The sequence below is a fragment of the Panthera onca genome, chromosome D4, assembly GCF_046562875.1.
Source record: "Panthera onca isolate mPanOnc1 chromosome D4, mPanOnc1 haplotype 2, whole genome shotgun sequence".
Classification (NCBI taxonomy): Eukaryota; Metazoa; Chordata; class Mammalia; order Carnivora; family Felidae; genus Panthera; species Panthera onca.
In genome coordinates, this window is record NC_138351.1 from 13827206 (window position 1) to 13840791 (window position 13586).

The window sequence follows — 13586 nt, forward strand, 5'->3', positions numbered from 1 at the left end:
GGAAGCATCTCCAGGGGTGCTCAGCTGGGCAATACACTAAAGCACAGTCTTCTGTAAAGGACAGCTAGTTGTTCACCAGGGAATTAAGAGGGTGACATTTCAAATAGAGTATGCTGGCACTTGGTCAAGCATTCCTCAAAAAGTGAGTCTCCATGAAATATTTGTGGAATTAGGTTGAGCTGTAAAACTTCTTTAGTGTCTCCTTCCATGGGGTTTTATCACCTCTTGCCTGGAATCCTGTGGTCAGGCCAACCACACCTCCTCCTCCCCTGCCGCTTCACATTTTTGCCTGGAATTCTTCAGTCGCTTTCTTCTTATCACAGAATAAAGTCCAAACTCTAGTCTGGCATTCATGTATAAGATGATGAATAATTTCTGCCCCCCTCCCCTCTGGGACAGAAGAAGAAGAATGTTGATTTCATAGATGTGTTGAGAAGATTAAATGAACATAAGGGATTGTGATACTTTCCCACATACCTCCAATGTGAGTCTTCTGCCCTGATCAGGATGGCTCCTGACTGTTCCCTGAGCAGGACTTCATTGTTCTCATGGCTATGTCTTTATTTTCCAACAGCCTTGGAAATGCCTGGTTCTCACCTCCTGTCTCCCCTAGTCCCCTCTATTCCTTTAGGCCCTGCCAGGCTACAGATGTTCATTCTTTCCTCTCTTTAAAAAATGTTTATTTATTTTGTGAGAGAGAGAGTGAGAGAGAGACAGTGAGCAGAGGAGGGGCAGAGAGAGAATCCCAAGTGAGATCTGCACTGTCAGCACTGAGCTCGACATGGGGCTTGATGTCATGAACCGTGAGATCATGACATGAGCCAAAATCAAAAGTTGGACACTCAATGGACTGAGCCACCCAGGCACCCCCATTCTTTCCTCTTAACCTAAAAGCATCTCTAGTTTGTGCTATGCAGTCTCAGAGTAGATTATGTAGTCCAATTTCCTACACAAATTGTGGGAAACCATCCACACATCGCTTTCCTGGTGGCCATTTTGCTGCATGTGAATACTTTCAGTGTTGATGAGCTAAATTTGGGCTGCTCATCCCCATTTCTTCAACAGCTCTAATTAAATAACTACACTATGTAATTATCTTTTTAGTCATGATAGTCTTGCCTTTTTAATAAAATTTTCAGTTCTTCCAGAAGAACAAAGTAGCTCCTCGAAAGATATTGGTTGTATTTATGCCTAAAATGACAATTTCGTGACATTAGTAGTTAAAACATTGCTACCACTTTTCTTTGCTTTTATTTCAAATTTGCTATTCCTCACAGAAGCCAAGTTGCCATTCCAGGCCTTGTGGTTATTGTCATGACGTCTAGAACAGGTGTCTGAACAGAAAGAAGGCAAAGATGTCGGTTGATCGTCGAACCAACTTTTCTTGGGCCACTTTAAGTTACTCTTCAACAGGACTTGAATATTTGGGGGGGGGGTGTTCTGCTGCAGAACTCTCTCCTTTCTGGAGCATTCTTTCAGTCTTTTCACTCTTCACATACAGATATCTGTATAACCGTATCTAAACACCTGGTTTAATTTTTACAAAAATTGGGATTAGACCCGACATATTGCTCTGCATTTCCTTTTAAGGACTTGACAACATACCAGTGGCATATTTTTATGTCAATATACAAGGACTTAATTGTTAATGGCTCCATGGTATAACATGATCTATTTTTTTCTCCTATTGCTCAATACATATGTTGTTCCCAATTGATTCCTCAATTCTGATTTCTCTACTTTAAAAGATATTAAAAAGATAACTCACCACCACACCGTTACTCACAAATTCACCCAGTGATCAGGGTTGAATTTTGTCTCCGCCACTGTTTCTTGAAATCCTAGCCCCTTGTACCACAGATTGTGACCATTTTTGGTGAATGGCCTCATTCCAGATATAACTAGTTCAGCTGAAGTTGTACTGGAGAGTAAAGTGGGTGCCATACTCGTGTGATTACAAAAAGAGTAAATTTGGATACATGATAACACACAGGGAGAGTGTCATGTGAAGATGAGGCAAAGATTGGGGTGATGCTTCTATAAACCAAGAAATGCCAAAGATTGCCAAAAAATCACTAGAAGCTAGGAAGGAGAGGTGTTGAATAGATTCTCACAGCCCTCAGGAGAAACCAGCCTTGCCAACATTTTGATCTTTGAACCCTGGCTTCTGGAACCATGAGACAGTAAGTATTGTTTAAGCCACCTAATTTGTGGTATTTTGTTAAGGCAGCCCTACAAACTAACACACCCAGTCTTAAATAAAAATGAATGTTTAGTGCTTGAGACAAAGAATATTGGGGCAACAGTTCATGATTTTCTAGGGTGACTGTGTTATGTCATAAGATAATGACTGTGATACAGCCCAAGGCTTCTGAGAAATGGCTAAAACTGTAAGAAAGTGGTGTCCCGAATGTTAGGCTGAGACCAGGTTAACAACCATAGACCGGGAGGGGTAGAAAAGAAAGAGTTGCTGCGAACTTTCCATGTCTAAGGATATGGTACTCTAGGGCTTTATACAACAAGCCACGTTCTGGCTTTCAATCAAATAGGGTAATGTAAACAAGTAAGTAATGACAGATTGCTTTTAAATTAAAATTAGAATTAAAATTTAGCTCAGGGAATTTAGTCTTCTTCAACCTTCATCAATTATCTTCTTCAAGGAAGCTCTATGTTGCTCTAAATCTGAGATGTTGGTAGCAAGTGATGGTTGACCTGGTTTTCCAGGAAATCTGAGGGCACATGGTTGAATCTTGTGTGTGTTACATAAATGTGCATATTTATAAACAGACAAATTCCTATGCCAACCATTCCATTTTCAAAAAATTGACTAGACAGAGCCAATGGGAAAGGTACAGATGAAGATACTAGTTGGAGCAAAGCTCCATTCTCAAAAGTGGGGTCAATTCTGGAGATGCCATGAAACTGCCCAGAAGTTCTAACCAAGATGAAGCACTGTAGCATTTGAAGGTTTATCAAATGAGTGTTCCCCTTACCTGGAGTGTCCTCCTCGTGCTTATTAAACCCTCCCTGTTCTTCAGGACACATCCCAAGGTAGCCTCTTCCACAGAGACTTCCTTGCCCTGAGTCACAGAGCATTGTGACTTCTCTGAACCTCTAGACTTTGTTCCTTAAGCAACTGAATGGTAATTTCAAGACTGTGTATGATTACATTTCATTACAGCTAGATTCAAAGCTCCACAGGGGAAGGGATTTCACCCACTTTATTCACCTGGGCACACCAACTGGGACATAGTAGGTACTCAACGAGTATTATTTTTGAATAAAAGATTGCACGTATGTATGTTCTACAATTTCTCCTCTTTGCGGCAGAAGCTGCAACCAGAGTTACTTAATGGGGGTGGGATGGATACCCTTTCTCCCATCCCTCAGCACTCTCAGAGCTAACCCAATTATAGATCATAATATGCTTTACAATGGGTCATGAAAGCATGCCTGCCAGACCTTTAGTGTGAAGACAAGTCTGTCATGTGTCTCTCATGCAGCCAGATTGCTACCCTCAAGCCTTTCCTACTTAGAGATGCTAGGGATGCCACTGCTTTTTTACATCCTTTAAGATAGGGTCCAACACTCCAGCGCGCATAGGAGCTTTCCATGTTACTGAGGGAAGGGGACCATATGTAAGGTGCAGAACAGAGTGCTGGGGACTGTGGTGTGTTGAGGAGTACATGCTCCTTTTATTCACTTATTTTTTAAGGTTCACTTATTTTGGAGACAGAGAGAGAGAGAGAGAGAGATGGGGAGGGGGAGAGAGAGGGAGAGAGAATCCCAAGCAGGCTCCATGCTATCACTGCAAAGACTGATGGAGGACTTGAACTCATGAACTATGAGATCATGACTTGAGCCAAAACAGGATGCTTAACTGACAGACCCACCCAGGTGCTCTGAACACATGCTCCTTTTAAAGGGGCAGCCAATGCCTGGGTGGCTCAATCAGTTAAGTGTCTGACTCTTGATTTTGGCTCGGGTCATGATCTTGCAGTTTGTGAGTTCGGGCTCCACACTGACAGGGTGGAGCCTGCTTGGGATTCTCTTTCTCTCTCCCTCTGCCCCTCCCATGTGCTCTCACACGTTCTTCTTTCTCAAAACAAATAAATAAACTTAAAAAAAAATGAAGGGGCAGCCAAGATGCCATAAGTCAGGTGACTCTTTTCATGTGGGAATGCAGGTCTTGTTTTAGCAGATCTTCAGATTTTTCAAGGGAAGCCAGAAATATGAAATTAGATGTGAAATCTATCAATTTTTAAATGTTTCACATTTTTATTTTTTTAAATGTTTATTTTTGAGAGAGAGCGAGCAAGCACAAGTGGGGGAGGGGCAGTGCATGAGAGAAACACAGAATCCAAAGCAGGCTTCAGGCTCCCAGCTGTCAGCACAGAGCCCAACGCGGGGTTTGAACTCATAGACCACAACATCATGACCTGAGCTGAAGTTGGACACTTAACCGACTGAGCCACCCAGGTGCCCAGAACGTTTTACATTTTTTAAAAAACACCTCTTCTCTGCTGGCTAGATATGACCCACAGACTACCAGTTTGCAACTTATGCTTTACAAGTAGCTTATGGGGCCCTGGGCAATTATCTCCACGTACCCCACTGTTCTTGGCATGAAGATGGTGGAAATCAAGTGACAGCAAATAAATGCACAAGGAAGTCCAAGTCATGTTTTAAACTACTAAGTTTTTTTTTTTTTATTGCAAAACATTTGTTACAGAAATTTCAGAAAGTTTTTCCCATGGTATCTGCCAACTTCTGCTTCGAATTATGTATCTAAACAAACAAGCTCAAAGTGCATTGTGAATCCAATAATAGACCTTTAAAAAAGAACAATTCCTCTAAGGATTTATATATATTTATAATGTCGATAGATATGCAAACCGCTGTCTATCCATACACAAAGAAGGAAAAGATGTATATATATTTAACAAACCCAATTTCAAAATTGTTGTATTTATAGGAATTCATTTAAAAAGGATATTTGAAGAATTTCCCCCATTATAAACTATGGTTAGAATGTTTACAAATGAGAGCCTAAGTTCTAGATTATGAAATGATTATGAATACAGTATACTGCATGTACTGTTTTGCACAGCAGAAACAGCAATATAAACTCAAGTTAGACGCTGTAGTGACAGGAAGCAGATAAGCCTCGATACAATGCTACGGTACTCTTCTTCTGAATCTCCCTCACAAAGATCCTACGTTTGGGTCCAGAAAGATGCAGCTAAGCAAATACACACACATACGTCATTCGGGAGAACGGGAATAACCCTGAATAGGGTGAGTTCCTCTCCGCCCCTGCCTCAGTTCTCGCTGTATTTCTTGTATACACTAAGTCAGGATCAAGAATATGATCCTGGTTGGCCCTAAATCAGAGGTCCCAAACTAGTGCTGTTGGGACTGAATGCTGCTGGCAGACACATTTGTTTGGCTAGCAGAGTGTTTACAAGTCTGAATGTGAATGTTTTTGTAGCGGGACACGTGTTCTCTCATGCCCTACAAACCCCACTTCTTCCTGTTGTCTTTCAACATCCAACGGGCACATTTGCGTCCTGGCTCCAGCCCCTGCGTGTATTTGAGGTTGCAGCCTGCAGTCTAGATGCAGATGGCTGGTTCTGATGATCTGGGGAGAGCCGGGGTGAAGACAGGAGGGACTCTTTTTGGGATTCAGGCGGGCAAAGAACTGGAAGGGGCTGATTCAAAAGCCAGCTGAGTCAGGGGCATGGGGGAGAGTACGGGGAGCAGCCTCGGTTAGCGGGAAGATTAGGGCGGGACAAAGTCTGAAAGCTGGACTTTCTCCAAGTAGCCACTGTTTCAGCTTATTGTGCCAGGCTCCATGGGGTACTGAGGTACTAGGAGCAAGGGTCTGTTGGTCTGGCAAAAAAGCGTGTTGTGCTGGGCGAAGAGAAAGGAAAGTTAAGGGGGTGACGAAGGATGCATATTCAGGCGTGAAGCTGAACTTCCCTCTGTGACCCAATGCTCTCAGCAGGCTGCCTGTTCCTGAGGAAGGCCTGGGTCAAGGTTGGTTTCGATGCTCTGCAGATAGCCCGTGGACTCGTGGCCATGTGTGCCCTTTTCGCTTTCCATCTCACAAACATTGTGCAAATAGGCAAGGGCCTGGAGGCTTATGGGGACCCGCAGACAAGGTGAATTAGGGAAGGGGAAATTCACCTCACTCTGACTGCCATGTGGATTATGTGGCCACTGAAATCCTTCCTTAGACGACATGTAGAAATCGTCATGTTTTGATTTCATTAGCAGCGATCAGTGCAAGGAACTCAGAGAAAAGGCAACGCAGGGACCTTCTCAAGTGCATTAAAAAAGAAAATAAAAGAAAAATCTTGTTTTCCTTAAATCAGAACCAACGCCTCTTTGGCTGACCCCAATCTGGGAAAGAGAATGTTTGACATGTAAAAGGAAGAGAAAGCTTAGGCCAGTGCAGGCTGAGAGAAAAGTTTTCTCTACCCGTTTGAGGAACAGTCATTTATAAGACTGTGCAAACTGGCTCCTCTCTTTTCCAGATGTGGAATGGCTTCTGATAATGACATGGTGATTTCTTTAAAGGGCAAACTCTTCAGACTCACCTAGTTCTTGATCAGACACGGAGTCACCCACCCCTCGCTCTCCCCCCAGCCCAGGCTCATACACAGGTAAGAAAAGCCACCAAGTAGGAGGGAGGGCACCAGCATCACTGGACCACTCATTCACCATGACCTGTGGATTTCTGCATTGTCACCAATGGACTTCTCACTCTCATGTCTCGTTTAACAATCTGTACCCAGTGGCCCTAAAGAATCAGAAATGGGTCTTTCCTATATCACAGACGCGCCAACACCTGGACTGCTGTTGGCTAGCCATCTCTGGGTCCCCTAGCTATACACCCTGTGGTTAATACTTTCTTTCATATTATTTGTTCAGAGCTTAAAAAAAGATTAAAAAAAACCCTTGGTTACTTTTTTGTTTTTAATTTTGAAAAATTGAACATAATCCCCAAACAGTGTAAGCAGCCCAACAGCGTGAGCAAGTTCCTAGCTGGTTTTTAAGTGCTACAGCAGGCAATAGTAAAATGTTAAGTGCCCTTAAAAAGTCAAAAGAAACGCATAAAGCAGTGCATGCATTTTGTTGCCACAAAATTAAGACTGGATTTGGGGGAGGGTTACTTCGTTTCAGTTACATTGCTATTGTTAAAGAATAGTGAGTAATAATGCAATATCTAGAACATATATAACCACCTACACACTAGCATCACTTCATCTAGAAACAAACGTATCAGTGTTACTAAATGAACATATTTATAAAATACTGTACCCTGCTTCCACATGGGGTTAGCAGATGTAAACAAACAGCTAATTCAACTGGAGTTTAAAATATTATTTTAAGTTCATTTGTCATATAGTCTTTTGCATAACATGCCAGCTCGTCTTTCGCAAAACACAATTCACCTACCAAGGCTCACAGGGCTGGTTAGAGGGTGTACATCAGCTTATACACGTATTTCCTAGTGGCCTACAGGATTGTGAAAAACAGAAAGCAGCTCGGGAACAAAAGTGCTCATTTTACGAGGAGGCTAAATAACATGGAATTGGGAACATACTTAATCCCGGCAACATGTGCTTCTTTATTGAATGTTACAGATTTGTCAATGATTAGCAAAGCTGTCCTGTAACGTTCATTAATACAACCACATGCTACAACTATGCTGGGTTAAAAACATGGGTTACATATACATGTGCATGTGTTTTATAATACAGCATTGCCTGACACGTTGAATGGTATAGCCTATAGATACAGCATGATGGATGACTGGATAATATTGATTACCATTACAGAAGTTAAACAGCCCAAACATTCAGGAAGATTAGACTGTAGAGCCTCAGGAAGTAGAATAAATGTACTATCCAGTTATCTACCATAATATTATCTATAGAAACCATCTTTTAGAGTATCTTAGAAACATTCAGAAGAAACACACTTTGTGTTTTTAGAAGTACAGTTTTCCCACTGGATTATTCATATATATATATATTTCTTTTTTTTTTTTTTTCTTTTTTTAAAGGGGAAGTTTCAAAGTGCTAAATAGATATCCTAGACCTGGAAGCTTAGACTTAAAAAGAAATCCAGCTCCGTAAAGTGCTGCATTCTGCCTGCTAACACACCTTCTGGCTTGGAGAAATATATAACGTAGCCATGACAATTGTGCCCAAGTTTTCCAGCTTCTCGTTCAAATCCATCAAGGAGGAAGTTTCTAACTATAAGCATGTGGGTCAATCAGGGAATTTCCATGGCTATTTTCATAAAACAATTGTTTTTCAAATGGAACAAGCAATTTAGAACGAATCATTACATATAGTAGTATATAAAATTGGCACCTCAAAAGCAGAAATGAAGCCAGAGCTATTAATTCTGTGAGCTCTCTATGACTTTATTTATGTTCCGCAATGATGTGCTGCCCACAAGCTACTTAATTCACAGAGACAGGTAATTAACGTCCCCTTGATCGGGGACATGATGGGATAAATGATCTGAACACAAGCTGACTGTACAAGGCCACAGAATCGATGCCACATCGGTGTGCAGAGAACCCAGAAATGGGAAGAAATGGGTTGAAACAGGACACACATGTAGGCGCACAGGAAAGAAATGGCTCATGAGAATTGCACAGCTGAAGTCTAAAGATTGAAATTTGGCTTGTATATTTTGCACACTTCACAGAAGATGTAAGAACTTCATTTTCCTGCACAACAAAAGAACCAGGCAGTCACAAGGTCAGGACTGTTAAGTACTGTGCTTCCCAGGTCCTGTTCTGTTCTCTCCAGAAATCACGGTGAAGGGAAACACTTGTGCACATAATTTCTCTCCCTCACTTTCAGTCTGGTCCAGAATGGGGCCCTGGAGGTACAGTGATGTCCTGCTCTGTGGTCAAAGATTAATGGTTTCGCCTCCTTCTTGGATTCCTCTACAGACTCTCTCGGAGAGCCTTCTGGCTTTTTAAAGTGTGCTCCATACTTAAAATCATCAAACATTAGGATACAAGTATATCATGCTAGCAAAATAGAATCTAAGGGACAAAAAGAACGAAATCTTGGTTCAAACTCTGGTGTTGAGACTTAGCCTTCCTGAGAATCACAGAGAAATGGTCTCAAATGTAAAGTGCCTGTTACAACTATTGATTATGAGCAACCACGATTCCTCTTCCTCGTTATCACTCAAGATGGAACCAGGGGTCCGTGGGCCCTTGCAGGTTATATTGCAACTTTGCACCTATGTACATTCTTTTCTGGAGGGCCCAAAGATTTCACCAGATTCTCACTGAGATTCATGACTCAAGGAAGTTTAAGGGCAACTGATTTATTCTCAGACCAAATACATGTTTGCTGAAAGGGAAACAGCCAATGTGGGGCTCAGTAAAAACGTAAGCCTTTCTAGAGCAATTGCATCCGAGGGAGGCTGGTTGCTTGTTTTCGATTCACCCACATACCAAAGAGTGAAAAGGAATTATTTAATTCTTTGTATGTGTCCTCATAACTATTTCCATAACCAAAAGACTGGTTCAGAGGGTTAAAAAAATTTGAAGGCTAGAGGTTCTGTCCATGTGTTTACTTGATTTCACATAATGAGAAAATCTGGAGCTCATAACAACAACTAAACAGGAGAACCACATAGTGTTGGGGGGGCCAAGAACATTAGATCATTTTCCTTAAAGATTTTATTTTTTTTAAAAATCAGTGACACAAGTAGGAATCTGAAGATTTGAGGGTCAATATTTATTTATCTCCCTTCAAATCCAGATTCTGATCTAGTAGTAGCCTGTATTAAAGAGTCCGTAATACTATCCGGCTAATAATTGCATGTCTAATTTGGGTTGTACTTGGCGTAATCACTTTGTGCAGAAGAAACCAGACTAAATAAGATGTCATCACAGCATGTGCTTCTGGACAGAAAAGCAGAGGGCGGGTCGCCAGTCATTTTGGCCAGTCTAGTTTGGTACAAGGAGGAACTAAGGTCATAGGGATTTAAAAAGTCATAATTTTAACACCTGTCAAAATCCAACATAATATAATGAACTCTTTCAGTGGAACTCTTGGATATTAAAAAATCCTGGTTATATCTCAAGGTGATAGAAAAGGTCCAAGCCTCTTAAGAAAGCTCCATATGCCTGTTTATATACTATATATAAACATGTCTGTGTAAATGCATATATATGTATATAAGCAGCATATACTATAGAAGTCTTTATGTGGTTTATTTGCTTTCCATTTTAGTCTTTTGTATCATTTTTATAGCTCTGTATATAAGAAAAATATTCATGGTATGCCTGCAACTGATGGCTTTGGGTTGATACCAGATTTGCAGTCAATTCTAAGGTTATTTACGATTTGAAACTTCCTTAAAAAGTACTTTGGAACATTTCCATAAAAAAGATACCAGCCCTTGGAAAATCTCCAATTAAATTTATGCTGAGCTCAGATTAAATGGCAAAACTCTAGGTATGAAAATATCCACGTGTGATCAGGTCTTCATATACAAAATGGTCATGTGATGAGTAGTGTGAAGAATTTCCAGGTACATCTTGGAGATGTTCAGAAGACATGGCAGAGTCATGCAAATGATGACAGCCACACAGCAGCATGGCACATGACACTAATGGCGAGAATACAACAGTATACCATATGGCAATTTTAGGTGAGTTCTGCCCACTATTTTTGTTTTCCTTTGAGTTCACTATCACATATTCAGTGAGTGGCTTCCTTGACGATGGGTGAGGTACAAAATAAATTAAAAAATATAAAGTTATTTAATTACATTCATCCTGAGCTTGCTTGACTATACTCGAATGCCCACTGCATATAATAAACCACTTGACACTTGTGTTTAGCCTCAATTCTTCTTTCATTTTGATTGCAATACAAAAAGGCATTTCTTTTCCCTTTATTTGCTTCAAAAAAGATAAACAGTTGTGGCACCAGAAGTGAATATATAAGAGACAGGCGAACTATGACTGTTACCTTGTGTTTTCTTTATAATGATCAATTACAGAAGTGTTGGCATGAGAAGGAGTTGGGACGTTAGGTAGAACTGCTTGCTGCCGGCTTATACTGAATAAAAAGGATGCTCTTCATCAGTCACCAGTGATGGAGCCAATGTGAAAAGAAAACAGAATTGAAGTTTAGAATATCTCATTTGTATGCTGGCTACTTTATTTTATCTTAGTTTGCAACTTAGCCCTGTATCCTAAAACTCTTGATCATGGTCAGAATTGGAAAGATGCCTCCTGGCATGGAGAATGCTTGAAGCCCCTTCATTCCCAGAGCTCATGGCTTTCAGAAGTGACTACTGACACACATTCATCTCAACCCTGCTCCTCCCTCTGTCCCCTCCCTGCCCATCAAGTGGGAGCATGACTTAAAGCCCCTGTGTTTGGCGCTGGGCCAGACCAAAGGCTTTCTCGATCGGTGGCCCCGAAGTCACCTTTGAGTTAACACCTCCCGAGGCATTGCTTGTTTTGCTCAGCTAAGAATAAAGCAGGGATGTGTCAAGGAAGGGGAACAGGTAGAGTTCGGGGAGGATTTTAGGGCTGGATTCTTGAGCCTCCTGCAATGCGTATTAGGAAGGTTTAGTTGTGCTTGCTTTCAAAGCTGTGGAAGGCGGACGTTCTGGACAGTCTCCTCATGGACAGGCTGTCCCCTCGTCCCTCTGGCTTGGAGGACTTACTCCTCTGGAAGGGATTGCGCAGGCTTGCTGTGTTCCGCTGCCTGTCGAGTTTGTCACTGATGGAGAAGCTCTTCCTGGTGTGTGCATATGGCGCGCTTGGCTCCTCTGCCGAGTAGCTGTTGGCGCGCTCTATCTTGGGAACTGTGATGTTATTGGACACGGTTCTGTCTGAGTTATCACCCTCCTGGGAAGGTATCGCGATGGTGGCTCTCCGGCCTCTGGCCTCGTTCTCCTCACTGTCAGAGCTGGGGTGGCTCAGTTCTGCTTCTCGCTCAGGATGGCAGCAAGATGAATCCTCTACTTTGCCTCCAAGACCTCCGGGGAAGGTGGCCCTGTCAGCAATTGCTTGAGGGGCATTGACACATCTTGTGTCAATACAGTCTGTAATACTTGTGTATTCCGCTGTTTTCATGGGTACCCCGAAGTTGGCATAATAGCTCCTCGAAGGAGAAAACATAAAGCTATGAGATTTCACCATGGGGGCCTCTTCTAGAAGAAAGGGTGTGGTGGCTATGTAGCGGCTACTTTTGGAACGCTCGATGCTCTGGTACATTGGAGGGTCAGTGTCCCAGGGGTTTTGGCATTCTGGGAGGTGGGTATAGTCTGAAGAAAAAGATCTAGTGTCCATGGAGGTGATGTCCTCAAAATCAATGCTCCGGCTCGGAGGTCTGTCTGTGGGTGCAAGGGTTGCATAGGCACTGGTTGAAGGAGCCGTGGAAGGTGCCGTAGCCGAAAAGCTTGGCTCGCCTAGCCCGAGGATGTTCATGGAATTGTCCAGAGGGTCTATATCACAGTGGAGTTCATCCATGGCAGAGACATAGATGTCTATACACGAGGACGGTCTTCTGGAGTCTGGAACAATGGCCAAGGTGTTTGCAGGGGCTGCAGGAGCTTTGGGTTCTTTTGCTACAGAGTGGGAACTAGTAGCCCGGTGGAGGCTCAGGGACCTTTCTTTAAAAAGACTTTCCAACTTTTCTATACCACCTTTGTCTTTCATATTGACTGAATAGAAAGAATGGCTTCGCATACGGGGCATTAGGGTTGGAGAAGTTGGGGACATGGTCTCCTCACCTGCAGGGTCGATACTCTCTTGGAGCTTGAAGGTATTTCCTTCCTGGCTGTTGAAGCTGCTTTGGCGCACGATGTAGGCGGCATCCGTACAGTCCGACGAGGTCCGGGAGCGGATTTTGTTGGACTCAGCCCGCTCCAGACCTGTCAGGCGCTCCAGGGCCGTGGCCATGCGCCCAATAAGGTCCTCGAGCTGCGCCAGCCGGATGTCCACGGTCTGGAGTGAGGCCTTCATGCAGTGCTCTCTCTCGTTGACTTCCTCCAGCCGCATGGACATGTTCTCCACCCTGGGCAAGAAACAGAATGAGGGTCACTCAAGGCCGGGTTCCTCTCTAGAGAATCTAAATCTTTTTGAGCTGGAAGAGGCTTTAGAGATGATCTAAGCTAGTGGTATTTATCTAGCAAACCCCTTTTCCCTCAGTAAAATTTAACGCACGATCCCAATAAACACCAAAGCTGAGCAGTTCTTATTGGAGTGGAGTGGGGCCAAAGCGCCTCATGACTTAGTTGTGACTTGGGGCAGGGTTTAATAACCTAAGCAAGGCTTAGGGCGTTGGCTTAGTCAGCACCGAAATGAGAATGGTGCGTCTTGATGACTTTGCTCAGAACCGTGCAATACGGTTTGAGAATGCAGCTATTCTCACTGCAGAGCATGCCTAAGGCTTATAGCATGGACTGGGATTATTTTTATTTTGCATTACAAACGATTTTTAACATCTATTTATTTTTGAGAGAGAGAGAGAGAAAGAGAGCACGAGCAGGGGAAGGGCAGAGAGAGGGAGGGAGAC

At 42.7% G+C, this 13586-nt stretch overlaps 1 protein-coding gene across 6 annotated transcripts in view; it reads right to left on the reverse strand.

The window, feature by feature from the left end:
- Positions 1 to 4678: 4678 nt before the first annotated feature.
- Positions 4679 to 13586, reverse strand: part of TRPM3 (transient receptor potential cation channel subfamily M member 3) — a 495179-nt gene continuing 486271 nt past the window's right edge. For 4 of the 6 annotated variants that reach the window (XM_060610082.3, XM_060610081.3, XM_060610080.3 and 1 more), the window contains one exon: positions 4679 to 13085. In XM_060610082.3, the coding sequence (XP_060466065.1) occupies positions 11633 to 13085 (1453 nt within the window). In that variant the 3' untranslated portion in view covers positions 4679 to 11632. The remainder of the gene's footprint in view (positions 13086 to 13586) is intronic. The other 2 variants (XM_060610083.3, XM_060610084.3) reach the window with 1 other exon arrangement.